The sequence below is a fragment of the Trachurus japonicus genome, chromosome 7, assembly GCF_045865225.1.
Source record: "Trachurus japonicus isolate A0001 chromosome 7, Traja_1.0".
Classification (NCBI taxonomy): domain Eukaryota; kingdom Metazoa; phylum Chordata; class Actinopteri; order Carangiformes; family Carangidae; genus Trachurus; species Trachurus japonicus.
In genome coordinates, this window is record NC_140913.1 from 34,031,618 (window position 1) to 34,058,021 (window position 26,404).

The 26,404-nt window shown below is 42.5% G+C and overlaps 1 protein-coding gene across 1 annotated transcript in view; it reads left to right on the forward strand.

Annotated features, from left to right (window-relative positions):
* nckap5l (NCK-associated protein 5-like) overlaps positions 1-26,404 on the forward strand; it is a 61,363-nt gene that overhangs the window by 21,481 nt on the left and 13,478 nt on the right. Inside the window, exons 2-7 of the mRNA XM_085782967.1 lie at positions 8,476-8,566; positions 18,558-18,698; positions 20,561-20,629; positions 20,735-20,773; positions 20,887-21,006; positions 22,677-22,769. Coding sequence (XP_085639093.1) covers positions 18,558-18,698; positions 20,561-20,629; positions 20,735-20,773; positions 20,887-21,006; positions 22,677-22,769 — 462 coding nt within the window. The 5' untranslated portion in view covers positions 8,476-8,566. The remainder of the gene's footprint in view (positions 1-8,475; positions 8,567-18,557; positions 18,699-20,560; positions 20,630-20,734; positions 20,774-20,886; positions 21,007-22,676; positions 22,770-26,404) is intronic.

The following is a 26,404-nucleotide window of genomic DNA, read 5'->3' on the forward strand; positions in this document are numbered from 1 at the left end:
GGGGGGGGTTTGGGGGTCGTGGTGTGGATCCAGGTCAGAACCCTCGCCTGCTCAATTAGGGTCAAATTAAAACAGGAGTCTCTCACTTCCATAGACACACACACACACACACACACACACACACACACACACACACACACGGTGTTGGCATGTTGTCACTTTATTGTGTTTTCCTCCACATTCTGCTGTCATTGTTGTTGTTGTTGTTGTTGTCGTCGTCGTTGTTGCCGTGGCGCCCGGTCACTGTCATCAGACTCGGGTTAGAGCGTCTGGTATGTCGGTCTGATGATGATGATGATGATGATGATGATGATGAGGGTTCATTACCATGGAGAGAAGATGAGTCACACACACACACACACACACACAGAGCCTGACCCTCGTTGAACTGTCATGTTATTGGAGACGGATCGTGTGATCAATGTTTAAAACTTTATTTAAAATGAACAAAAACAAAGATTTGACACAGAAACACCGACTGTCACTGTGAATTATTAATAATAATAATAATTATAATAATAATAATAATAGTTATCGAGGGCATTTTCTGAAGCTTAAACAGTTATTTGATTAATCGATCAGCTGATTGACTAATCAATAATCTCATGTTTTGATAAACTCATCATCCGTTATATTTCATGTAAATACAACACTGACTAATAAACAAATCATCTTGTTGCAGTTTTATTTTATTAAATATTTTATTTTATTGTGACAAAGACAGATAATGATCAGGATGTTTTATTGATCAACAGAGGTGTGGACTTGGACTCGAGACTTGAGACTTGACTTGGACTCGAGTCCCGATTTTGATGACTTAAGACTTGCTTGATCAAATCAAAAAAAGACTTGGACTCGCTTGGGACTTGATGCCAAAGACTTGAGACTCTACTTGGACTTGAGAGGAAAGACTTGAATTCAAGTCAAGTCACATGCAGCAAGCACAAATATTAAAATATTTTTAAAAGTGTCCCATCAATGTTACTGTAGCAGCCAGCCAGAGACGTTCTATATAGAACCCACTCCTGTTATCAGTCTTGGCTCTATAATTAATGCCAACACACTAATGCCTAGGCTACCACACATAAAGATAATCTGTCTGATTTTGCCCCGATTTCCCCCCTTCTGACCAAAGACAAAAATCGCCCGATTATGTTAGGCTCTTGAGATTATTTTATGAGATTCTCCTGTAGTGTGTGGTGTTTTAAGATTTAAATTCTCCTGACAATCGACCCGTAAAACAGTCGGCGGCGACAATCGTAAATATTAAACATGTTCAATATTTATGATTGTTGGCCCCAACAATTGTGACCATTTGGATCAAAAGTCGGCTTGTGTGTGGGGGAACACGACAATCCTGAGTCACCGTCTCCGCAGAATGTGAAGTGAAATTGAATGTAACCACTAAAGAAGCAAGGCGTGGTCATGATCTTTATGTATCATTAATTATAATCGATTTGTTCGGGACTCGAAACAAAAATCTTAGGACTTGGTTGGGACTCGAAAAAAAATCTTAGGGCTTGGTTGGGACTCGAAAAAAAAATCTTAGGACTTGGTTGGGACTCGAAAAAAAAATCTTAGGACTTGGACTTGACTTGTGACTTGAGAGCAAAGACTTGAGACTCTACTTGGACTTGCAACATAGGGACTTTCTCCCACCTCTGTTGATCAATAATCGAACAAACAAACGAACAGTGTGACTGACACTAATTCTAAATGACCTCTGACCTCTGACCTCTAACTGTCAGTCCAGTCTGAATAAGTCACATTCAGGTTTTAATGAGCTTTATAACATCGATCGATCGATCAGATGATGTATTACTTTCTCTTTTTTTGTTGGTTATTGATTAGACAAAACAAACACATGACAAACACCCACGTTATTATTATTAATGTTATTATTATCAACGGTTATCGATTAATCTGTTGGTTAGTTGTTTGGTCAATAAAATGTTAAAAAAATGTTGAAAAACATCAATCAGTGTTTCTCAAACCACCAGGTGACGTCCTCAAATGTCTTGTTTTGTCCACAAACCAAAGAGAGACTCAGTTTATTGTCATAAAGGAACAAAGAAACCAGAAATATTCACATTTAAGAAGCTGGAATCAGAGAATTTGGACTTTTTATCTTAAAAAACTACTCAAACCGATTATTAGATTATCAGAATAGTTGACGATTCATTTAATAATTGATTATTGTTCGATTGCGGCTCTAATCTTTATTATTATTATTATTATCATTATAGAGAGAATAAGTGCAGTGTGTGTCTGCTCATTGATCTCCAGCAGGACGCTGATCGGCTGTAACTGTTCCTGGGTCAGATCTCAATCCTCTTACAGCCGACGACGGTTTCTGTGTTTGTGGGGCAGCGGCGTACGACTCTCAGCGCTCGGATATCCTGTGTGTGTGTGTGTGTGTGTGGTTCCCGTCCTTTGTCCGCTCCATGCTGAGCTCTGCCACCCCCCCACCCCTCCACCCCTCCCTTTCCCTCCTGCTTCGACCGGCAGCTGCAGGGTTAAAGGGATAGTTCACCCAAAATTCAAATTTTTCAGAGTTTCAGATTCAAAGTTTCAGAGTCCTCCGTGGCTTCTCTGAGTTACAGGGGGTCTCGGCGTAACAGTATTTGTCCATATAATGGTTGTCAATGGATACCAACTGTCTTCGTAACAAAAAGACACACCAAAAAACATCCAAATACCTCCATGCTGCTCGTATGTAATGTCCGTCTTGTATTGAAGCCCCGAAATGCGAAATTGTCCCGAAAAAAAATAAATATTTCAAGCTTGTTTGTAGTGGAAGCTCCTCTTCCTGGTTCGTCAAATTTGGACGAACCAGGAAGAGGAGCTTCGAGAAGCTTCCGCTACAAACAAGCTTGAAACATAGACTTATTTAATTTTTTTTGGAACAATTTCTCTTGTTGGGGCTTCAATACAAGAGGGACATTACATACGAGCAGCATGGAGGTATTTGGATGTTTTTTGGTGTGTCTTTTTGGACGAAGAAAAGTGAGCTCCGTTCACAATCATTATATGGACAAATACTGCTGCACGGACCCCCCCCGTAACTCAGAGAAGCCACGGAGGACTCTGAAACTTCTCCCAGCCCTTAGTCCACATGAGGGGGAGGAGATAATGAGTGAAATTTGAATTTTGGGTGAACTATCCCCTTAATGTTTAGCAGCAGCAGCAGCAGCAGCAGAGGCAGGAGCTGCAGGAGGAGGAGGAGGAGGGAGGGGGAGAGACCGGCAGTGAGGTGGGTGGGGGCTGGTCCACAGCTGTTGTAGTAGGAGGGTCTGAGTGTCGGGGGGGAGGAGGAGGAGGAGGAGGAGGAGGAAGCCGCTGCCTCCCTCTCTCTCTCTCTCTCTCTGTCTCACTCTGCTTGGAACAATGGGAGACTCGGCAGCAGCAGCAGCTCTGCAGACTCACAACGCTACGGGACGAGGTAGAGGAGGAGGAAAAAGAGAAGGAGGACGGAGCCGGGCCTGATCAAGGAATAGGAGGAAGAGGAGGAAGAGGAGGAAGAGGAATAGGAGGAGGAAGAGGAAACCGGCTTCCTCTGAGAGAACAGGAGAGAGAGGAGAGAGACAGAAATGTGAGAGTCGCCTCTGTTCTTCTGCTGGTGTCGTGTCGACCGGACGGTTCTGGTTCTGATGTGGAGGTGAGCAGCAGCTGACCCCGGATCAGTGGTAGAGGTGTTAGAGGAGGAGGAGGAGGAGGGGTGGGGGGGTCAGGGTGGGGGTTGGGGGGGTCGGGGTGGGGGGGTTGGATCAGTAGATGCGTTCATGTTGTTGGTGACGGTGATTCATGTTGTTGTCACAGCTGATGATGTTTGGTGTGTTGAGGTTAAAGCACTGACATGTGTCTCTGTGTGTGTGTCTGTGTGTGTGTTAGCTCGTAGCAGTTAGCAGCTCTCTGACACACACACACACACACACACACACACACTGTGGTTTATGTTCTTCTGTCTGACACAACACACACAGACACACACACTTTCAACGCACACACACACACAGACAGACACACAACGCTGGATCAGTGAGGAGAACAAAGTGTCGTAAATCTGCCAAACGTGAACACGGTGCTGCAGCCTCAGCCTGTGTGTGTCTGTGTGTGTGTGTCTGTGTGTGTGTGTGTGTTGAAAGAGTGTGTGTTGTGTCAGACATGGACCGGCCTGTGTGTGTGTGTGTGTGTGTGTGTGTGTATATGTGTGTGTGTCCTGGCTGTGGATGGAGGTGAATCCTCATCCAGCCTCTCTGGATTTTCCCTCTTGTATCTTCTCTTCTCTCTTTTCCTCTTTTTTTTTTTTAGGAGGGGAGCCCCCACCCCATCCCTCCTCTCCTCCTCTTCCTCTTCCTCCCCCCTCCTCTTACTCTTCCTCCTCCCCCTCTCTCCTCCCCCTCCCCCACCTCCCCCATCTCCCCCTCTCTCCCCTTCTCTCTCTCTGCCGCCTCCTCATCCCAAATATTGCTTGTGTAGCTTACGATTCGTCTCGGTTCATGTGGCCAAACATCAGACAGGAAGCTGCACCGTGGGGGGGGGGTGGTGGGGTAATGGTGGTGAGGGGGGGGGTATGTGATGCTGCCAGCCTGAATCTGCCCCCCCCCTCCCTCCTCTGCGTCTTTGATATTTATCTGCATCTGTATCACCGATGCAGACGTCACGTGGTGTCGTCTCGCTCTGCCCTACATTCCCTCTGTGATCGAAGCTTCTGATCTCAGACCAGTCACGTGATGATTCAAGGGGGGGGGGTTGTTTGTTTGTTTGTGTTTTTTTCTGTCACATTGTTTACATCGTTGCCCTTCCTCCTCCTCCTCACTGGGCCGAGTCGACGCAGCAGGAGCTGGGGTCCAGATTGGCAGACGGAGCCGCTGCTGTTTGACGGATCCTGAGTCGACCTCGTCGCTGCCAAATCCCCGGGAGTGAGACTGACATGATTTAAGAAGCTTTTGTCGCGTTTCCCTCTCTCTCTTCTCTCTCCCTCTCTTCTCTCTCTCTCTCGGATCAGTCCTTCCTCCTCCTTCCTCTGCAGCTTCAGCTTCGCCCTCGTTCCGTAAATCTCATCCTCATCCTCCTCGTCCTCGTTCGTCTGCAGCGTCTCAGCAGAACCTCGCTCCACCTCAGTGAGGAGGAGGCTCTGTTTCTTTCCACGTGTGTGTGTGTGTGTCAGGGTTATTACAGTTCACTGAAACTAAAACTAAAATTAAAACCAGCAGTGAAAAAATAATCTAGTAAACTGAAATAAAAATAAAAACTAGAACTAGCTCCAAGCTCCATGTCTCGATGCTAAACTGCAGTAAAGTAAAGTTTCATCAGATAACAGCAGCTTAGTTGTAGTTTTCTTGTCCATGTCTTAAAGCTGCAGGAAGAAAACGACTTGGAGTACGACCCACAGCTAGATAAGAGGGAATGGAACCTGATGACTGATAGGAACATTATGGGATGGATGCAACTAAAAGGGAACAAGTTCATCTTCAGAGGTCTGACAGAGGCTTTCTCCTAAAACCTGGAAAACTACAACTAAGACTAAATAAAAACTACAACTACAACTAAGACTAAATAAACAACAACTAAGACTAAATAAAAACTACAACTAAGACTAAATAAACTACAACTAAGACTAAATAAAAACTACAACTAAGACTAAGACTGAATAAAAACTACAACTAAGACTAAATAAACTACAACTAAGACTGAATAAAAACTACAACTAAGACTCAATAAAAACTACAACTAAGACTAAATAAAAACTACAACTAAGACTCAATAAAAACTACAACTAAGACTCAATAAAAACTACAACTAAGACTCAATAAAAACTACAACTAAGACTAAATAAACTAAGACTAAATAAAAACTACAACTAAGACTAAGACTCAATAAAAACTAGTCAATTCCTCTACAATAAAAACTAAATAAAACTATAACCTTGCTCTGTGTGACCTGGTGATCTGCTCTACTCCGTTTCAAAGCCCAGATTGCGACGCGGCAGCTGCTCCAACACCTTTAATCCCAATTCAGTTTGACAAGATCTAACAGGATCAGGTGGTGGAGTGAAGAGTTAACGCTGCTCGCGGCCTGGAAACGTTTCTGCTGCTGCAGCCGCCAGACACACGGGGGGGGTGGGGGGAGGCGTCCCATTTAGCTCACAAGAGAACAATCTTTGTTGGATGTAAACATGATGAACAGAGTTGAAGAAGAAGAAGAATCAGTGATGGTGGGAATAACAGCGTTATATATAATACTTTTTCCAGTAACGAGTAATCAATCAAAAAAAAATCAAACCAAAAAACTGTTTCCCCTGTTACAACGCCGTTACCGACAATAAAATGCACTGTTACTTGATTCTAGAGCCGCAACAATTCATCAACCATAATAATCGATTTATTAAATTAATCGTCAACTATCTTGATAATCTAATAATCAGTTTCAGTTTTTTTAAAGAAAAAAAGTCATAATTCTCTGATTCCAGCACCTATGACTCGGGAGTGAGGGAAGACACGAAAAAAAATGTTGGCGTATCCCTTTAAAGGGGACATGGAAATATCACTTTCTTGAGTCTGGAGTTTTGTTCGTTGCAGTTTGTAAACAAAACATTGAAACTGGGCCCCTCCTCTCGGGCTAAGCTGTGTAGCCACCTGCCCCAGACAGCAGCGGTTGTCATGACAACAAAGGAAAGGAAATACAGTCCGAGTGAAGCGCTGGAGCCGTGGGCCGATAGCCGACCTTTCACCAACACCGGGAGCCTCCGGTGTTATGTTGTTATGCCGTTGTGGTGAACTGGGAAGACGGTGTTAGCGGCGGATGCTAACCGCTACCGCTAGCCGAAGTTAGCATCGAGCTAGCTCATTACAATGGCCCTAATACTTGTTACCAGTCGAGGCTTTAGTTGTCGGTGACGGTGGGGAATCGGTCCGCGGCTCCAGCGCTTCACTCAGACTGTATTTCTGTTCTGTTTCTTTGCGGTCCCGACTGCTGCTGCTGCTGTAATTAGTTACTTTTTTTTAGGGCTTTTTGCCTTTAATTGACAGGATTAGAGAGACAGGAAATGAGGAGAGAGGGGGAATGACACGCAGCAAAGGGCCACCTGATGCGGGATTCGAACCGGCGCTGGCTGCAGCGAGGACTGTAGCCGTTACTTTTATAGTGTAATAACTCAGGTACTTTTGGGGGGAAAGTAACCAGTAACTATGACTAATTACATTGTAGTAGTAAGTAACGCGTCCAACACTGATGGAGGGATTTTTCACAGTCTGATGAATTATTCATCCGTTTCTTTTCTTTCATTACACTTCACAATGAGTCAGAGATGAAAGGAAAGACGAGAGGAGAGATTTAGGAAGGGAGGGAGATAGATGAGTGGAGTGGGGGAGGGATGGAGAGGAGAAGGGGGGAGGAGGAGGAGGAGGAGGAGGAGGAGGAGGAGGAGGAGGAGGAGAGGAGGGGGTGTCATGGTGGCGTCTGCAGATCGCTGGTTTCTCCCCGAGGGCGAAGCAGCATCGTTTCTCTGCTACTGGTTTCCTGTTCAGGAGGAAACAACACACCAACACCAACACAACACCACACACAGACAGAGGTGACATTGGTCTCTGCTCCTCCTCCTCCTCCTCCTCCTCCTCCTCTCTCTGTCTCTTTACAAACAGCAGCTCTGTGGTTTTTCTCATCTTGTGACTCTCAGACTGAAACAGGACGAGTGGAGGAGGAAGCTGAGAGTCTGGATGAGAATGAAAGAGGAACTCTGTAGTATTTCCACCTTAACTCTGTAGAATTTCCACCTTAAAGCAGAAGTAAGGTGAATGTTAGTGTTAATATAAGTCTTAAATAGTTGTATCTTCCGACAGCAATCACTTATATAGAGTGTTTGGTCTGAAACACGGGTCTCTCAGTCACTTTGCTCTGCTGTAAGCCGAGGAGAAAACTTTCCTTGTATCCTACAACCTTTATCCAATGAGGAGAGAGAACGGCATAAAGGGGCGGTCCTCTCTGTGTGTGCAGCCAAGGGATGCGCGTGAATGTGGTGACGTAGGGACGAGGGTGGGGACTGCTAACTCCATCGGCTGACAGGAAGTTAGCCAAAACCACCGGATCGCTTACTTCTGCTTTAACTCAGCTCCATGTGTCCCTTGTCTCTAGTTCTGGTTAAATCAATGCCTTAACTAGTTCCAGGGAGAATGGAGCGTCTCTTGGCTACCTTGCCTCCGACCCGGTGTCCCAGCTCTCGTCTCCATGGCGACACCGCCACACAAACGTAACGCGCTAACCCGTAATCTCTTGTTGATGACAGATAAGACTACACAGATATACACATGGTAACATGGTAGATGATAAACCTTATCCACCGCTCCATGGATTGATTTCTCACCGGCTTCGTTGTTGGAAACAGATGCAGATGAGACACCATGACGGAAACAAAATAAAAACTACGATGAACGATGCAAATGTAGGCTAACTAAAACTTGTTTTCTTCGCCCTCAGCTCCCTGGTTCTGTTGTTGGGAGACGGAGACGGAGACAGAGACGGGACACAGACTCGTCTTCAAGCATCTTAAGGAGAGCTGCAGCCACAGGTCAGAGCCTCCATGGTGGTTTAAATGTATATTTTAATTGTTTTAAACATTGTAGGATATATTTTATCATACATTTCTCTCTTGGTATTGTATTTATTTCCTTTTGGAGCAACTGGCATAGGAATTTTCATCTAATCTAATCTAAATGTTTGAACTCTGATGAACAGACGAATCGTCTGGTCGATGAAATGATGAATGAAACTAACTAAACCGTAGTTTTCACTCGTCTTTAATTCAGTCTAAATCACCTCAGTCTGTTTCTCTTCTCTGACACTGAGGCTCCAAACTTGTTTCATATATAAAACACTTGGCTCCAAAAACAACAGTTAAACATTAGACTTATACAAATGAAATCCGTGACGGAGCTCAGGTGAAGCTACGTGCAGCAGAGTAGGAGGCTCAGGGCTGCTAGCTGCACTAGCTGTCTCTGATGCTAACGAGTGCTAGCACGTCTCTCTCTCTCAGCAGCAGCAGTCGGGACCGCAAAGAAAAAGAAATACAGTCTGAGTGAAGCGCTGGAGCCGCGGACCGATTCCCCACCGTCACCGACAACTAAAGCCTCGACTGGTAACAAGTATGAGAGTCGTTGTAGATAGCTAGCTCGATGCTAACTTCGGCTAGCGGTAGCGGTTAGCATCCGCCGCTAACACCGTCTTCCCAGCTCACCACAACGGCATAACAACATAACACGGCGGCTCCCGGTGTTGGCGAAAGGTCGGCTATCGGCCCACGGCTCCAGCACTTCACTGCTGTCTGGGGCAGGAGGCTACACAGCTTAGCCCGAGAGGAGGGGCCCAGTTTCAATGTTTTGTTTACAAACTGCAACCAACAAAACTCCAGAGTCTACCTTTAAGATCAAGATAAACTTTATTTGTAATTAACAGAACAACACAACCACATTGTACATGACAAGACACAGGACAGAGCGTTGTACACGTGGACAAAACATCTTGACAACACACATGACATGAGACTCTTTATTGATCCCACATGGGGGAAATTAACTGGCAACCGTAGCAGAACAGGACGCATAAAGACGGAAGGAATACAAATATAAAGACTTCATTATGTAACAATATTAAACAAAAATATAGGCTACTATTATGTATAAAAATTATTTAAAAAACAATAGGCTATGATGTTTGACCAGAGTTATTGTTGTGTGGATGGACCTGAACTGTTTTCGTCCACACAGACTCAACATCACGTTGCGTTAACAACAATAATTGTGACAGCAGACATAGACACGTCTTAGATTAAAACAAAAAGAGTAAATGAAGCTTAGAGTAAGTTTAAAGAAGTAAAAGACACCGTGTCTACCAGTTTCCTGTCTCACTGAATCAGTTCAGTTTTTTCTGTTTTGACGCTTTGACCTGTGCTGCAGTGGCTGCTGGGTAATCTGTCCACCGGGACACATGGCTGTTTATTTACACTTTAAACCTGTGTGTGTGTGTGTGTGTGTGTGTGTGTGTGTGTGTGAGGACGACACTCGATCCTGGGCCTTTGTTCACTGACTGTGGGACTCGAACCTGCGACGGCTCGTTGTCAGAGTCGGTTAACCCTTTGTTTACTGAGACGGGCGGAAACACAGAGAAGCTCAGTTGATCTCACCTCTGTTTGTTCTGCTGTGTGTGTGTGTGTGTGTGTGTGTGTGTGTGTGTTGTGTACATAAGGTGTGGAGGGAAACATTACACTCATCATGTCTCTGATTGATCACAGCACAGAGTCAGACTAACGATTAGTTTCATTATTGATTAAATGCAGATTATTTTCTGACGTATTTTATTTATTATCTGTTATTTATTATTAGTTTAGTATCAGACATGAAAAATCTAATTATAAAAACCACAATAATTTACAGTCAAAGTTGAGTTTTTAAGTTTTATTTTCAGATTACATCAAATAAAATGATCCAATTAGAGAAGATTTATTGAACGAGGATCAATAATTCATTAATAACTTGATTCTCATGAGTTGTTTTATCCGTGAGGATCATGTGGTGAGATTCTGATCTGAACACTGAGGTCACTGATCCTGGTACGGCAGCCCCACTGGGACACACTGAGCCTCTGTTCACAGGCCACACACACACACACACACACACACACACACACACACACACCAACTGTTTACTTTACTTTAAAGCCCCAGTGTGTAACTTATTTATCTTTTTATGATCAAAAATCAAATCTGTCTTTCATAAATACGTAGCCTATTTCACTGAAGTGGAATCACAGCCGCATACAAATGAAAGCTTTCTGGTACCTTAGAATGAGTTGTTACAAGTCGTTACAAATACATAAGTGGGCGACGCACCCAAAGATATTCAATAAATGGAAAGATACTCCATGAGAGGCTGCTCCAATGATATGAAATGGTATACACTTCCTGTCTCTCTAAATGGGCGTGGCCAACCGTCACCCCACCTCGTCTGTGATCGTGTGTGTGTGGATTTATACAATTTGTAGGTAGATGAAAGTGAGATATTTATATTTTCTTATGATAACATTAAATATTTACACTACTAACAGTAATATTTAGCATGCCAAAAATAATTTAAATCATTTTCACGGGAGTTCGCGGCCATTTGTTTGACGTTGCCTAGGAGATCTGTGCCAAATCTGGCGAGAGTGTGTCGTAGAGACAGAGACAGGTCTTGAACAAAGTGGATTTTCTCCGGATCTCTCCGTCTGAAAATTACCATTTTGGTGTCAAACTGTTCAGAGGAGATGTGGCTTGTGAAAAATGAGTCCAAAATTTGCTTCAGTGACCGTGGGGAGAAAGGCCCGATCATAATCGGTGTTCACATTAAATTGTCCCATAGGAATCAATACACTCCAAGCTGCCTCTGGTCTCTCTAAAGGGGCGTGGCCGTGCAGAAGCCCACGTGACATGCATACAGGAAGCTGACTCGTCATGAAAGGTCTTGGTTTATAAACCGTCTTTGACGCACCGAACCGAGGCGGCCATGTTGCATCGCCATTTTTTACGTTGAGTGTCAGCGTGACCGTAGGTAACCACAGAAACTCAGCGGAGCTGTGGGCTCGGCCTGTTAAAACTGTCACCACTGTGTAGTGTGAGGAAGGACGGAGGCACTGGTGTTGCATTCAGGTGCAGTCAGGCAGACGGCCGTCGGCAAACCAACCGGATGTCATTTTACTCCACCAGAGAAAGACGGTAAAAAACAATACCACATCACCATGACAACATATTGTCACGGCGGACCACTTGTTTACATAGACGCTTGTTTATCCTGTTACATGCAGCGTCTGTTGTCTGTCTGACGTCTGTCTGACGTCTGCCCGATTTCACCTGAATGCAACATCAAGAATACGTTCAGATATGCAACCGCACCGCTAGATGGGGGGAATTCCTACATATTATACCTTTAATTGCACGTTAAGTGTTGTGTATTTAATCTTAAAGATAGACGTTAAAGGGATAGTTCACCCTAGAATGATATTTCGCTCATTATCTACTCACCCTCATGTTGACTAAGGGCTGGAAGAATTTTCAGAGTCCACCGTCCCTTCTCTGAGTTACAGGGGGTCTCGGCATAGCAGTGCATGTCCATATGACGGTTGTAAAGGGACACCAGAGCTCTTCGTAAAAAAACACACACAAAAAAACATCCAAATACCTCCATGATGCTCATATGTAATGTCCGTCTTGTGCTGAAGCCCCAAATTGCGTAATTGTCCCGAAAAAAATTAAATAAGTCTATATTTTAAGCTTGTTTGTAGCGGAAGCTTCTCGAAGCTCCTCTTCCTGGTCCGTCCAAATCTCGCGTGATTTGCGCCGGCGTCAGTGCGGTTACTGCGAATCACGCGAGATTTGGGCTTCAGCACAAGACGGACATTACATACGAGCATCATGGAGGTATTTGGATGTTTTTTTGTGTGTGTTTTTTTACGAAGAGCTCTGTTGTCCCTTTGCAACCGTTATATGGACATGCACTGCTACGCCAAGACCCCCTGTAACTCAGAGAAGGGACGGTGGACTCTGAAAATTCTTCCAGCCCTTAGTCAACATGAGGGTGAGTAGATAATGAGCGAAATATCATTCTAGGGTGAACTATCCCTTTAAACAACCAAATGTTTTACACCAGTGTTTTTCAACCTTTTTTGAGCCACGGCACATTTTGTTCATTAAAAAAATCCCGCAGCACAGCACTAACCAAAAATGTTACAAAATGACACAGTGCAGCCTAATACAGTAAATATAATACAAATATTGTCTCTACAGTGTAGTTAGTTTATTCTGACTCAGTAATGGACATTGCTAAGGCCAGGTCATTGTGCAGGTTTCTGCCACTACACCCATTGACATAAAAGAGTCCTATTTTATTAGCCAACTCTGCCAGACAGTCACTATTACAGACACAGATCTTCTTCTTTTTTTTTAGCACCTCATGGGGGCTTGTCAACTGGTGCCTTCAGCCATATTTCACAGCAAAGCGTTACATGAGAGGACTTACATCCCTGTGATAGAAAGTCAGAACAAACTTTAAGTGCAACGCGTGCTTCGTACAGACGTTCGGCACAGACACTGGATGGAGAGTTGAATCTCATCCGATAACGGTTATAATTGCTTAGGGGAAAAAAATCAAATTGTGTATCACAGTTTGGATCAATTAAGTTAAATTTGATTTTTTCAGTTTTATACAACGAACGAACGAACATAAAAACAGACTCGGTTCAGTTTCACAGCAGCAGTGAAGAGTCTGGTCTGAGTTTATCTTTAATTAAAATCAGAGTCTGAAGTCTTGATGTAAAAGAGCTGAGAGTTTAAAGGTTCAGGCCTGGTGGATTGTGGGTAATGAGGCCTTCTCCTTCTTCTCATTCTGTGGTGTCTGATGGAGCCTCATGACGTGAACCAGTGCAGATGAAACGAAGCCACAGAACCGCTCGGGTATATTTAGACCCTCTGCTGTTGTCTTTTGCTCCACGCTGTAATTTCACTGTGTGTGTGTGTGTGTGTGTGTGTGTGTGTGTGTGTGTGTGTGTGTGTGTGTGTGTGTGTGTGTGTGTGTGTGTGTGTGTGTGTGTGTGTGTGTGTGTGTGTGTGTGTGTGTGTGTGTGTGTGTGTGTGTGTGTGTGTGCGCTGCCTGGAGCTTTAATGTGCATTAGTGTATTTATAACTGCAGCTCTCTCTCTCTCTCTCTCTCTGGTTCCTGGATCTGGGCTCGGATGGACGATGATCTGCATCGATCACTGGTCCATTAAACCTGCTGCTTCGTGTGTGTGTGTGTGTGTGTGTGTGTGTGTGTGTGTGTGTGTGTGTGTGTGTGTGTAGCCGATCATAGATCAATAATCCTCCTCCGACTCTCTGATGTTCAATAATCTTCCTGTAAACACTCGGCTCTCGGCTCCAGTTACAACTCACTGCTGGTTCCTCCTCAGGCTGATGGAGGTCTGCATGCTGAGGCTTTTACTGAATGTGTGTGTGTGTGTGTGTGTGTGTGTGTGTGTTTTATCATCCAATACCAATAATCAATAGGACGAACCTGAGACAGGAAGTGATGCGTTCAGGATCCTCCACACTATAAGAATCTGCAGCTCTGATTGTTTCCTCTTCATTCAGAACATGATCTGAATCCTTTCGGTTTTATTTTAACGCCATGGCGACGTCACCGTCCATGTCACTGATGATGTATATTATACCTTATATATATTATATCATATCATATAGTATGCATTATATTTTATATAGTATATGAAGTACAGTGGACTTACTTTATTGATCCTGGAGGGAAATGTTTCTTTGTTATAAACTCCTGAATAGACAACAAAAAGTGTGATGAACATAGGAGTTGAACAGATCAAGATAAATAAAATATTTTAATAAGAACAGAATAAAACAAGATGAAATAGAATAAGAATACATAAAAATATAATAATAGTAATTCACATATGTACATGTACTTGGTGTTTAGTATACTCAGTACTGAGGTAGATAATCAGCTCTTTAGCGTTGAAGACACGAAGGTGAATGAGAATTTAAGAGAATCACAACAATGATCATGTATCGTCAATCAGCTGATTGTTCTCCACATTAATCCATAATCAATAATGTTTGGTCTAAATATATTAATAAAATAAAAGTCTTCACGTTTCTATTATGATCACAACCTGTTCTGACTCTCATCATATAAAACAAGGAATAAAAACTCATATTTACATCGAAGCTGGAGCCAGTTGAAGGTTTCTGTTTTTAAAGTGATTTGAAAAAATGATCATGAAAAGACAAACTCAACTCAACTGAAAGTCAAAGTTTAGCATTTTCTGAATGGATGAAAACAAACTCTCTGTGTCTGTATCATGTTTATCATGTAGAGGTAAATTCAGAGACTGCTTAATGAAAAACTGTCCCTGAAGGCAACGCGCATCAGTGGTTTTGCATGAATTTCCCTCTAAAACAACTCTGTCTGGTAACGTTGTGTTATTATCTCATAGCATGGTGAATGTGCAGCTCACAACTTGTCCACCAGAGCGTTGTGGAGTTGCTGGATTGTGTATTTGATGAGTTTGATGAGGGAAACCAAGAAATCCCATAATGAGCCTCCGTAGCGTAGCTCTGAGCAGCTCACGGCTCTGCTCCGCCGTTCTAAAAATAGCTTCTTTTTTTTTTTTTTAAGTATATTTTTCGGCTTTTTGCCTTTATTTGATATTGATGACAGTAGAGATAGACAGGAAATGGGGAGGCAGAGAGAGGGGGAATGACACGCAGGAAAGGTCTGCCCGACGCGGGATTCGAACCGGGGACGCCTGCGGCGAGGACTGTAGCCTCTACATGGGGCGGCCGCTCTACCCACTGCGCCACGCACCGCCCCCGTTCTAAAAATAGCTTGCACCAACAATTAAAGGTAATGAACCTACTGCTATGACTATAGGGATTATGGCAATGGGCCAATTTGCCAAAATGTTGAACTATCCCTTTAACAGTGTTACAAGAAAAAACACAGTTAAAAACATCAGAACTCATGAGTCACTCACATGGAGCTCTGTAAATATTTGAGTGTTTCTGTATACAACCGTGTGTGTATGTGTGTCAGCGTGTGTCAGACTGTGTGTGTCAGTGTGTGTGTGTGTGTGTGTGTGTGTATATGTGTCAGTGTGTGTGTCAGACTGTGTGTCAGTGTGTGTGTGTGTGTGTGTGTGTGTGTGTGTGTGTGTGTGTGTGTGTGTGTCTGACACGCTGCTGTAAACTGTGCCAGTTCCTGATTGGCTTCCAGCCACAGATCCAGGTTCGTCTCATCCGCTCTAATGATCTTTAAGATGTAACAGTTGGATCTGGGTCCACGTCAGACACACACCTACACACACACACACACACACACACACACACACACTGAGACACACACACACACACACACACACACTGAGACACACACTGACACACACACACGGTGACACACCTGGAGCTGAGCCTACTCTCCTGGTCGTCGGCCATGTTTCCTGCAGAGCTGCTGAAGCTTCAGACATGAAGAGAGTCAGTGTGTGTGTTAGTGTGTTAGTGTGAAACAATCAGGATCCTCAGATACAGTAGGTGGACGACACGTGTGTGTGTGTTGTGTTGTGTTGTGTTGTGTTGTGTTGTGTTGTGTTGTGTTGTGTTGTGTTGTGTTGTGTTGTGTTGTGTTGTGTTGTGTTGTGTTGTGTTGTGTGTGTGTCGTCAAAGTCCTTATATACATATAGAACGTCTCTGTCATGGTGTTGAAACTAGACCTGGTGTGTGTCAGATAAACTGTGTGTGTCTGTGTCTGTGTGGTGTTGTAATGATGTCAGTGTCAGTGTGAAGTGAAGCAGACGTCCTCCTCTATGTGTGTGTGTGTGTGTGTGTGTGTGTGTGTGTGTGTGTGTGTGTGTGTGTGTGTGAGGCGCTCGCTGACAGTGGGAGACAATCAGCATTATAATCTGAAGTGTTTGATAGTTTTGATTCAGAGACAAACATGTCCAATTTCCTCCTGGTTAACGTCACGCTGACGATGCGTTCAAAGACCTCAGGACTCAAACACGCCGTTGTCTTGTGTGTGTGTGTGTGTGTGTGTGTGTGTGTGTGTGTGTGTGTGTGTGTGTGTGTGTGTGTGTGTGTGTGTGTGTGTGTGTGTGTGACCATCTGCTGCTGGACTCTCTGAACACGGCTCTGTGTTCAGTTCAGTGAATCAGAATCTAAGCATTTAGTGAAAGATCAATAACTCTGACGTGTTATTAATGTGTGAATGTGTGTATGAAGATAAATGATGTGTATAAATGTGTAATATGTAGGGTTGCAAAATTCCGGGAATATATGGGAATAAACGGGAATAAATCTGAAATGTACAAAATTGAAGGCTGGCCCTTAACAGGGAACTTAAATATAGTTGGGGAAAATATATTGTAGCAAAATCTTGGCTAAAACAACCAGATTTAAGTATATTGTACACTTGAATATCTCTGCTATTCCTCCATCACATGCACACAGCACACTGCTACTGCAGGGCTGTTGAGGACTATTTTCTTTCCCCACATTCATGTTTTTGTTGTTCAGTAAAAGAATTGATTGTTCATACAAGAATTACTGACAAATAAATCTGTTGTGTCATGTTTTTTTTTTATTGTATTGCTTGCATGAATGTCTACTTATGACAAAACAAAATATTTACATTTATGTTTGGATATGATACAGTTTGTTTAAATTACCCCCAGTTTCCAGTTCATTCCCATAATAAATTCCCATAATTTCCATGGAAAGTTTCCAATTTGGAATATTTCCAAAATTCCCCAGTTTAACTTCCCATGGAAAGTTTCTGGAAATTTACCGGAAATTTACTGGACATTTTCCGCCCCTTTGCAATCCTAATTGTCAGTAACGGTAACAGCGTTATAGGGGGGAACAGTAACTTTTATGATTACTCATCACTGGAAAAATAAAAGTAGCGCCGTTAGTGACGCCGTTTATTTTACAACGCTGTTATTCCGGTCACTGGTGATATCAGATGTAGAATAACAACCTGCTGAAGGTTAGTTTTAAAATGAAACTAAGAGATTATTATTTTGATCGCAATTTTGACCATTAGTAGCCTATATTTGTAAATTGGGTCCTGGTATCCTTGTTGTGTAGTGATTCAATGTAGGAGCGGGTAACATATGTTAAGTGTTTGTCTTGGATGTTTTGTTTTGTATGTGTATGTATTAAGTATGTGTTTTCTGTATGTATTTTTGTTTTTATGTATTAATGTGTTGTGTGTTAAAGGTGTACAGAAAAGAAAGTTGAATTTGAGCCCACTCTGGCTCATAAAATTAGTGTATTAACTCATCTATCAGACGATGTAGGCCAAACTTTGTGCAAAATTCTATTTTTGAGTAAATCCGGGATGAAAGTGTGTTTTTTTTTTTCGCATTGGATAATGCAGACGCACAGATTATACGTCAGCCTGTACACGATTCACCAGCCACTGATATTGGATCCGTCATCTGTCATTCAAACGTCTGAGACACGCACACACACACGGAGCTCGGTCTCGCCCCAAGCTTTGAATATCCCGCCCGCTCGATAACGACCAATCAAATTCGTTACTCGGGTAAACTCGTGTTGCAGCTCATGACAACTCGGCGCGACAAACAGGACAAACGGCCATTTCTGTACACCTTTAATGGTTTGTATTATGTCATTTATTATGATGAAAAGACCCCAGGAAGAATAGCTGCTGCGTGGCAAAAGCTAATGGGGATCTAAATAAACAAAACAAAACAAAACAACAAGGTGAACACGATGAGTCGACCTGTCAATCACCTGGTTCAGTGAATAAACTCTGATCCTCCGTGTCTTGTTATAGAAAGAGGAAGTTCTGTCTCTGGTTCGTTTCCCTTCCACAGCATCTGATGCTTCCTGCCTCCTGTTTGCAGAAGTGATCATCTGTCTCTGTGTGTCTCTCTGTGTGTGTGTGTGTGTAGAGATCGTGACGCTTCACAGTTTCCCTCTAAGTGTGTGTGTGTTGTTGTTGTTACAGATGAGAACAATGTCCGACGAGACTGAGCAGAGAATGTGCGACGAGGACTTTGGCTCGGACGAGGAGGGCGAGGAGGCGGATGTGGAGTCGTACCTGGAGGACAACAGCAGCGAGCTGATGGACCGACTGAGGGAGCTGGAGGTGAGACACACACACACACACACACCCAAACAAACAAACACACACCCAGTGACCAGCAGCTCAGACTGACGTGTGTCTGTGAAAACATTTTAGTTTCATCCTGAACTCTCTGCAACAGACTGACACAGAGAAAGCAGTGTGTTGTTCTAAGAAACAGCCGTTCTATATATTTAAAGGCTAATTACCGTTTTTTACAATCTGGACCTTATTTCTAGCATAAAATGAACAATCATGTCCTCACCCAGATAACTTTGGTGTCATTACAAGTGGTTGTGATGAAATGAGCTCCAGCCGAGAGCCGCGTATATCTGTATAATGGAGTCTACAGGGCAGCAGAATGCAGCCTCTAAATAACACATTATCTGCAGAGGAACTCCTTCATTTCACCAATATTTAGTTCTGATAGGCTAGTGCTATTCCCCTCTGAGCAACCCGTAACTCGTGTTTTTCCGACCTGTTACCCGTGAAAGTGCACTTTTAACGGCCACTCGTAACTTCCGACCCGTGAAGTCGTACCAGATCGAACTGGTACGACTTCACGGGTCGGAAAAACACGAGTTACGGGTTGCCTGGAACGCACCATTATTTCCTGTGTGCCAGCGCGGGAATGTTGCCCAAGACACCAAATACAAAGAGAACAAATACTGAAAAATACGGCGAGGTGTTAGAGGAGCCGAACGGCTTAACCAGCGTTGTATCATCTCCTCTTGTAGCGGCTTGGTTGAAACGGAGATTTACAGACACGTAGAAGTTACGCACGATAGCTTTTAGGGCTGCAACAAATGATTATTTTCATTATCAATTCATCTGTCGATTATTCTAACAATTAATCTTTTAGTTGTTTGGGCAATAAAATGTTTAAAAAAATCAGTGTTTCCAAAACCACAAGATGACGTCCTCAAATGTCTTGTTTTGTCCACAAACCAAAGAGAGACTCAGTTTATTGTCATAAAGGAACAAGGAAAGTAGAAATATTCACATTTAAGAAGCTGAAATCTGAGAATTTGGACTTTTTTTCCTTAAAGGGACAACGAGGAGTTTCTCCATCGGCAGAACACAAAATTCTGCAACAATAAAAAAGTCTCATATTAATGTGGCAGAAATGCTGGTTGAGCCGACCAGCGTTTCCTTACTTTCGGTTTCGTGGCGAGTCATGAGAATAACGCAGCCGAATCGCCGTTTATGGTCGGAACTACGACGGTATGTGATCGTCTTCGAACCTCTGACTTTAATTCTTGATGAATGAAAACATGAGTCTGTCTTGCGCCGGTCAAAGAATTTGACGGTGCGCGGAGGCTCATTAATGTAGTGTGAAAACACTTCGCTTTTCCAAAACTCCTCGTTGTCCCTTTAAAAAATTACTCAAACCGATTATTCGATTATCAGAATAGATGACGATTAATGTAATAATCGATTTTTGTTTGATTAATCGATTAATTGTTGCAGCTCTAATAGCTTTAATTGATGAAACTGTCCTCTGTGTTCTTTCCCTCTTTAACTTGTGCTGTGTTGATGTTGTCTTATTTTGTGTTGTAAATACTGTATCTGACTTTTACTCTCGACATTGAAAATGAGGGCTTGACCTCAATGAATCTCGAGATTGAATAAAGGTAGAAAGAAAAACTGGACTCAGGAGAAACCATAATAGCCTACAACAATTTACAGAATCGTAAACTTCTGTGATTGAGACACTTGTTTAGTTTTATTCCAGTGACTTCCTCTAGTTTCTGAAAAATGATCTATTTATGAAAGTGTTGCTGCTGTAAACAAATACACTGAACAAGATTTACTACTGTGACTCATCTCTGATTGATTTGGTGTCAGATTCATGGTGTTTTTTTATTTTTATTTTCTGGTCACAGGCAGAAAACTCAGCTCTGATGTTGGCCAACGAGAGTCAGAGGGAGGCGTACGAGAGATGTCTGGATGAGGTGAGGTCATCACGCTCGTCAATAACTGATAACTGAACAGTAAACGATAGATTTAGTGGAGTCGGTGTGTGACGTGTGTGTGTGTGTGTGTGTCTGTGTGTTCAGGTGGCCAACCACGTGGTCCAGGCTCTGCTCAACCAGAAGGTAAAACACCCGGTAGACCCACCTGAGTCTGTTCTCTGGATGATGTCACTGTAACATCGTAGAGTAAGGTGTGTGTGTGTGTGTGTGTGTTTTATGTGTGTGTGTGTGAACAGGATCTGAGAGAAGAGTGCATCAAGCTGAAGATGTTGGTGTTCGACCTGGAGAGACAGAACCGAGCACTTTGTGAACTTTTCCAGCAGAAACTGCCAAACCAGCCCACGGCTCACTATCAGGTAAACCAGCTCCTTCACAATAAAAGTAGATGTTTGTGTTAAAGCTCCTTCAGAATAAAAGCAGACATTTGTATTAAAGCTCCTAAACAATAAAAGTAGATGTTTGTGTTAAAGCTCCATATAGTATAAAGGTAGATGTTTGTGTTAAAACTCCTTCAGAATAAAAGTAGACGTTTGTATTCAAGGTCCTTCACAATAAGAGTAGATGTTTGTGTTAAAGCTCCTTCACAATAAAAGTAGACGTTTGTGTTAAAGCTCCTTCACAATAAAAGTAGATGTTCGTGTTAAAGCTCCTTCACAATAAAAGTAAACACTAGTGTTAAAGCTCCTTCAGAATAAAAGTAGACGTTTGTGTTAAAGCTCCTTCACAATAAAAGCAGACGTTTGTATTAAAGCTCCTTCAGAATAAAAGCAGACGTTTGTATTAAAGCTCCTTCACAATAAAAGTAGACGTTTGTGTTAAAGCTCCTTCACAATAAAAGCAGACGTTTGTATTAAAGCTCCTTCAGAATAAAAGCAGACGTTTGTATTAAAGCTCCTTCACAATAAAAGTAGACGTTTGTGTTAAAGCTCCTTCACAATAAAAGCAGACGTTTGTATTAAAGCTCCTTCAGAATAAAAGCAGACGTTTGTATTAAAGCTCCTTCAGAATAAAAGTAGACATTTGTGTTAAAGCTCCTTCACAATAAAAGCAGACGTTTGTATTAAAGCTCCTTCAGAATAAAAGCAGACGTTTGTATTAAAGCTCCTTCACAATAAAAGTAGACGTTTGTGTTAAAGCTCCTTCACAATAAAAGCAGACGTTTGTATTAAAGCTCCTTCAGAATAAAAGCAGACGTTTGTATTAAAGCTCCTTCACAATAAAAGTAGACGTTTGTGTTAAAGCTCCTTCACAATAAAAGCAGACGTTTGTATTAAAGCTCCTTCAGAATAAAAGCAGACGTTTGTATTAAAGCTCCTTCAGAATAAAAGTAGACATTTGTGTTAAAGCTCCTTCACAATAAAAGTAGATGTTTGTATTAAAGCTCCTTCACAATAAAAGTAGATGTTTGTGTTAAAGCTCCTTCACAATAAAAGTAGACGTTTGTGTTAAAGCTCCTTCACAATAAAAGTAGACACTAGTGTTAAAGCTCCTTCAGAATAAAAGCAGACGTTTGTGTTAAAGCTCCTTCACAATAAAAGTAGACGTTTGTGTTAAAGCTCCATACAGTATAAAAGTTGATGTTTGTGTTAAAGATATTAATGTAGATGTTCTCTTATTCTTTATTTTTATTTTTTTATCTGTCTCTTTATCCATCAACTCTTTTAATATTCATGTACAGGATGAGTGCTGCTCTGAATCTATAATAATAACTGAAGATATTTTATAAGATGATCTGGTGTTTTGACCTCAGCTGATGTGTGAAGGAGCTGAAACGGTTAAAACACGTCGACTTCCTGTTTGTGCTGAGCTCTGATTCTCCAGCTGACTCACTGAGTCATGGATCTGAGTCTCTTCACTCGGCTCCTTATTGTTCCACCAGATGCCAGAACAATGCAGCTCCCTGCTCGTCTGTGTGTGTGTGTGTGTGTGTGTGTGTGTACAATGGCCTCTAGTGTGTGTGTGTGTGTGTGTGTGTGTGTGTGTGTGCTGTCATCATAATAACTGCCTCCTGCCTCTCCTGTTACAGGTCCATGCAGGACCGCTCCCAGACTACAATGCACAGCTGCACAATGACTCTGCCAAACAGGTGGAGCCTGCACAGACTGAAGCACAAGCCAAGGTGATTATTATCCAGCAGCTACTGTTTCACTGTGACGTCACAGCGCTGCTCTGACATTTTACACTGTATTGTGTTTTCAATGCGACTCCTGCTGCTAATCTCACTTCCTGTAGGCTACGCATGCACCCAAAGCCCCACCCCGACCCCGACCACGACCAAGTCTTGATCTTTAGGGACCGGTCGATATTTATTGAAGGAGCCCCCATGGAGGAAAATAGGGGAGAGTCGTGCTTCTTTAATTTCAGTCTGAGGGAGGGTCGGCTAATTTTACTTTAAAGGGACAACGAGGAGTTTTGGAAAAGCGAAGCGTTTTCTCACTACATTTATGAGCCTCCGCGCACCGTGAAATTCTTTGACCGGTGCAAGACAGACTCATGTTTTCATTCATCAAGAATTAAAGTCAGAGGTTTGAAGACGATCACATACCGTCGTAGTTCCGACCATAAACGGTGATTCGGCTGTGTTATTCTCATGACTCGCCGCAAAACCGAAAGTAAGGAAACGCTGGTCGGCTCGCCCAGCATTTCCACCACCACTAATAATAACAAAATAACGATAGAGACAAAACGATATATTTATCGAAAATGGGCCCATTAACAAGTGTGGGTAACGTAGATTCATCCACATTAATATGAGACTTTTTTTATTGTCGCAGAATTTTTCGTTCTGCCGCTGGAGAAACTCCTCGTTGCCTCGTTGGGTCTGGAGTTTTGTGCCCAAAAATAAACATTAGACTTGTACAAATGAAATCTTAATCGTCACCTATGGGCTTCTAGTCCTGTGTGGTGGGGGCTGTGTCTGCAGCACCCCCTCCCCCTGTCTGTATTTTGGTCTTTTGCTTTGTTTTGTTGTGCACGTGGACATTTCTGGGTGGAGCAAGAGAGTCGGTGTTTTCTCTCCAGCCAATGACGGAGCTCAGGTGAAGCTACGTGCAGCAGAGTAGGAGGCTCAGGGCTGCTAGCCGCATTAGCTGTCTCTGATGCTAACGAGTGCTAGCACGTCTCTCTCTCAGCAGCAGCAGTCAGGACCGCAAAGAAAAAGAAATACAGTCTGAGTGAAGGTGTTGGTGATGGTCGGCTATCGGCCCGCGGCTCCAGCGCTTCACTCTGACTGTATATCCTTTCCTTTGTTGTCATGACAACCGCTGCTGTCTGGGGCAGGAGGCTACACAGCTTAGCCTGAGAGGAGGGGCCCAGTTTCAATGTTTTGTTTACAAACTGCAACGAACAAAACTCCAGACTCTACCTTTAAAGAGCCTTCAGAAAGTGATATTTCCATAATATGTCCCCTTTAAAGGGATACGCCAACATTTTTTTTCATGTCTTGCCTCACTCCCCCAATAGCATTGACTTTTGGGCCACATGTGGCATTTAGCTGGCACCTCTGGCTGAGATGTGATATGGCAAAATGTATGAGGACCAAATCATACCCACATACGCATTGCCATATATTCAAATTTGGAGGGAATTATTCTTCTGGTACACTTATTTAACTGAGGCACTTGGCCCAGATAATAGAATATTCTTTTGGGCCGCATGTGGTATGTGACTGGTAAAATTGGAGGGAATATCTCTTCTGGGGCAGTTCTGTAATAGAAGCACCTGACCCTATGTAACTGACAAAATGGCAAAACACATGAGGTCCACATCATAACCACGTTGGTTTTGCCATACCTTCAAAATTGGAGGGAATTTTTCTTCTGGCACAGTTTTGAAATAAGGCACTCTCCCAGATGATAGATGTTAGCTTTTGGGCTACAGTTGGCATGCAACTGGCACAAGTGGCAGTGGGTGAGTTTATTCTGCGACACCCTCCGGACATTTTCATTTTCTCTCACTCAGTTTCTGGACTGGCTGCTGCTTTGGGTAAGTGAATTTTAAACCTTTTACATTTTTGTTGAACTACTGATAATTTATGGCACACACTAGACCTACATCTTTAGAGGAGAAAGCTACAAGTTAGCCGAACAGAACTCGGTTTTAATTTAATAAAGCGTGTGTTTGAAGCGCATGGTGGAAAGAGACAGGCTATGGCTGTGTTAGCAGCTTTAGCAGCTTTGCTAACCCTACTGCTCCTGGGATGAAAGAAAGCTTGATTTAAGTTACTCCAATGTCTGATTTATTTTATTTTGATTCACCGGAACTTCACACAATGTTTTTTTATAAACGCGTTAACACAGAAATGATTTTAACGGCACTATTTTTTTTTTTTTTTTTTTTAATTTTAAATTTTATTTTAAGAAAAAAATAACGAAAAAAGAAAACGCACGATTAAGTTAACGCTGTGACATTGGAACCAGCCGTTGCCGTCTTGTAATGTTACAGAAAAGCTGCATGTTGACTACACTAGAGAACTTGTTCTTCTTATCACCAAACAAGGCTGCTCTCTCTCTCTGACAGCTGATTTTTAAATACCATGAATGGAAAGCATAAGAAACATCCAGATGTTTCTTTTCTTATGTTTCTTATGTTTCTTATCCATTCATATTGCTGTGATTTCAAGCAAAAAAGAAAACGATGCGATTAATCACGATTAACTTAGGAAATTTTGAGATTAATCGCGATTTAAAATTTTAATTGTTTGACAGCCCTAACACTACTCTTTCAAAATGTCCTGTGTTCTCAAGGTGCCGTAGACGAAACCCTGACTGCAGCTGTTTCAGACAAGGAGGTGGAGGTGATGGGAAACTAGGCCTTGGTATGAAGAGAGACAAAAAATACAAGCTGAAACTGACAGTTAAGACAGACAGTTTTGATGCACAAATTAAACTTTCTTCATTTCCAATATTTCTACACTGTTCTTGTATTTTTGTACAGTATTACTGCAGCCTATTTGATCAGTTTTTTTTCTGATTCTGTTTTTATATGGATGTAATTTCTACATGTTCTGTACAGTTCATTGAAGGCAATTTTGAAGTATGAAAAAATACAATTTTAAAGGGAAACTTGTGTGTTTCTTAATTTCTCATATTGATTTTGTGTGATTTAAGTGATCTATATAGGTATCGAACAACTTAATCAGTACTGCTATTGCACTAAGATTATCATTTTTTAATTTTGGCGCCAGAATTGACCTGTCATTCTCTTCATAATGTGGGGCAGATGGAAGGTGTGTTATCTGATGAAAAAAAAGTACCAGTTTTATTCTGTCAACCACCACAATGATTCAACAGAACTGAGCCACACGTATTCTGTATGTGACCCATGAGCCATAATTATTTGAATTTAGTTTACTCCTGGTAGAAGTCTGGTTTTGTTATGGTTCAGTTTGGGCTTATATACCTTAGGGCCAGATGTGGCCCATCATTCACTTCCAAAAGTGGGCCAGATGAAAGGTTTGGTGTATATTAGTTTAGGTTCTGGGTAAAATCTGGATTTTGGTCTGTCAGCCACATGGGGGCCACATAAGAGCCAGTAGGCTTTACCTGAACACAGCCATACAGGCAGGCCCTATGAAGCCCAGCTATAAGCCATATGTAGTTGGTACAGTTCTGGTAGAGGTCTGGTTATGATATGGTTAAGCATAGCTTTCATATACTTGGGCCAGATATGGGCCGTCATTCACTTCCGTAAGTGGGCCAGATCTTTGCTGTTTATTTGGGCCACATCCAAGCCAAAGGAACTTTGCTATTAGGG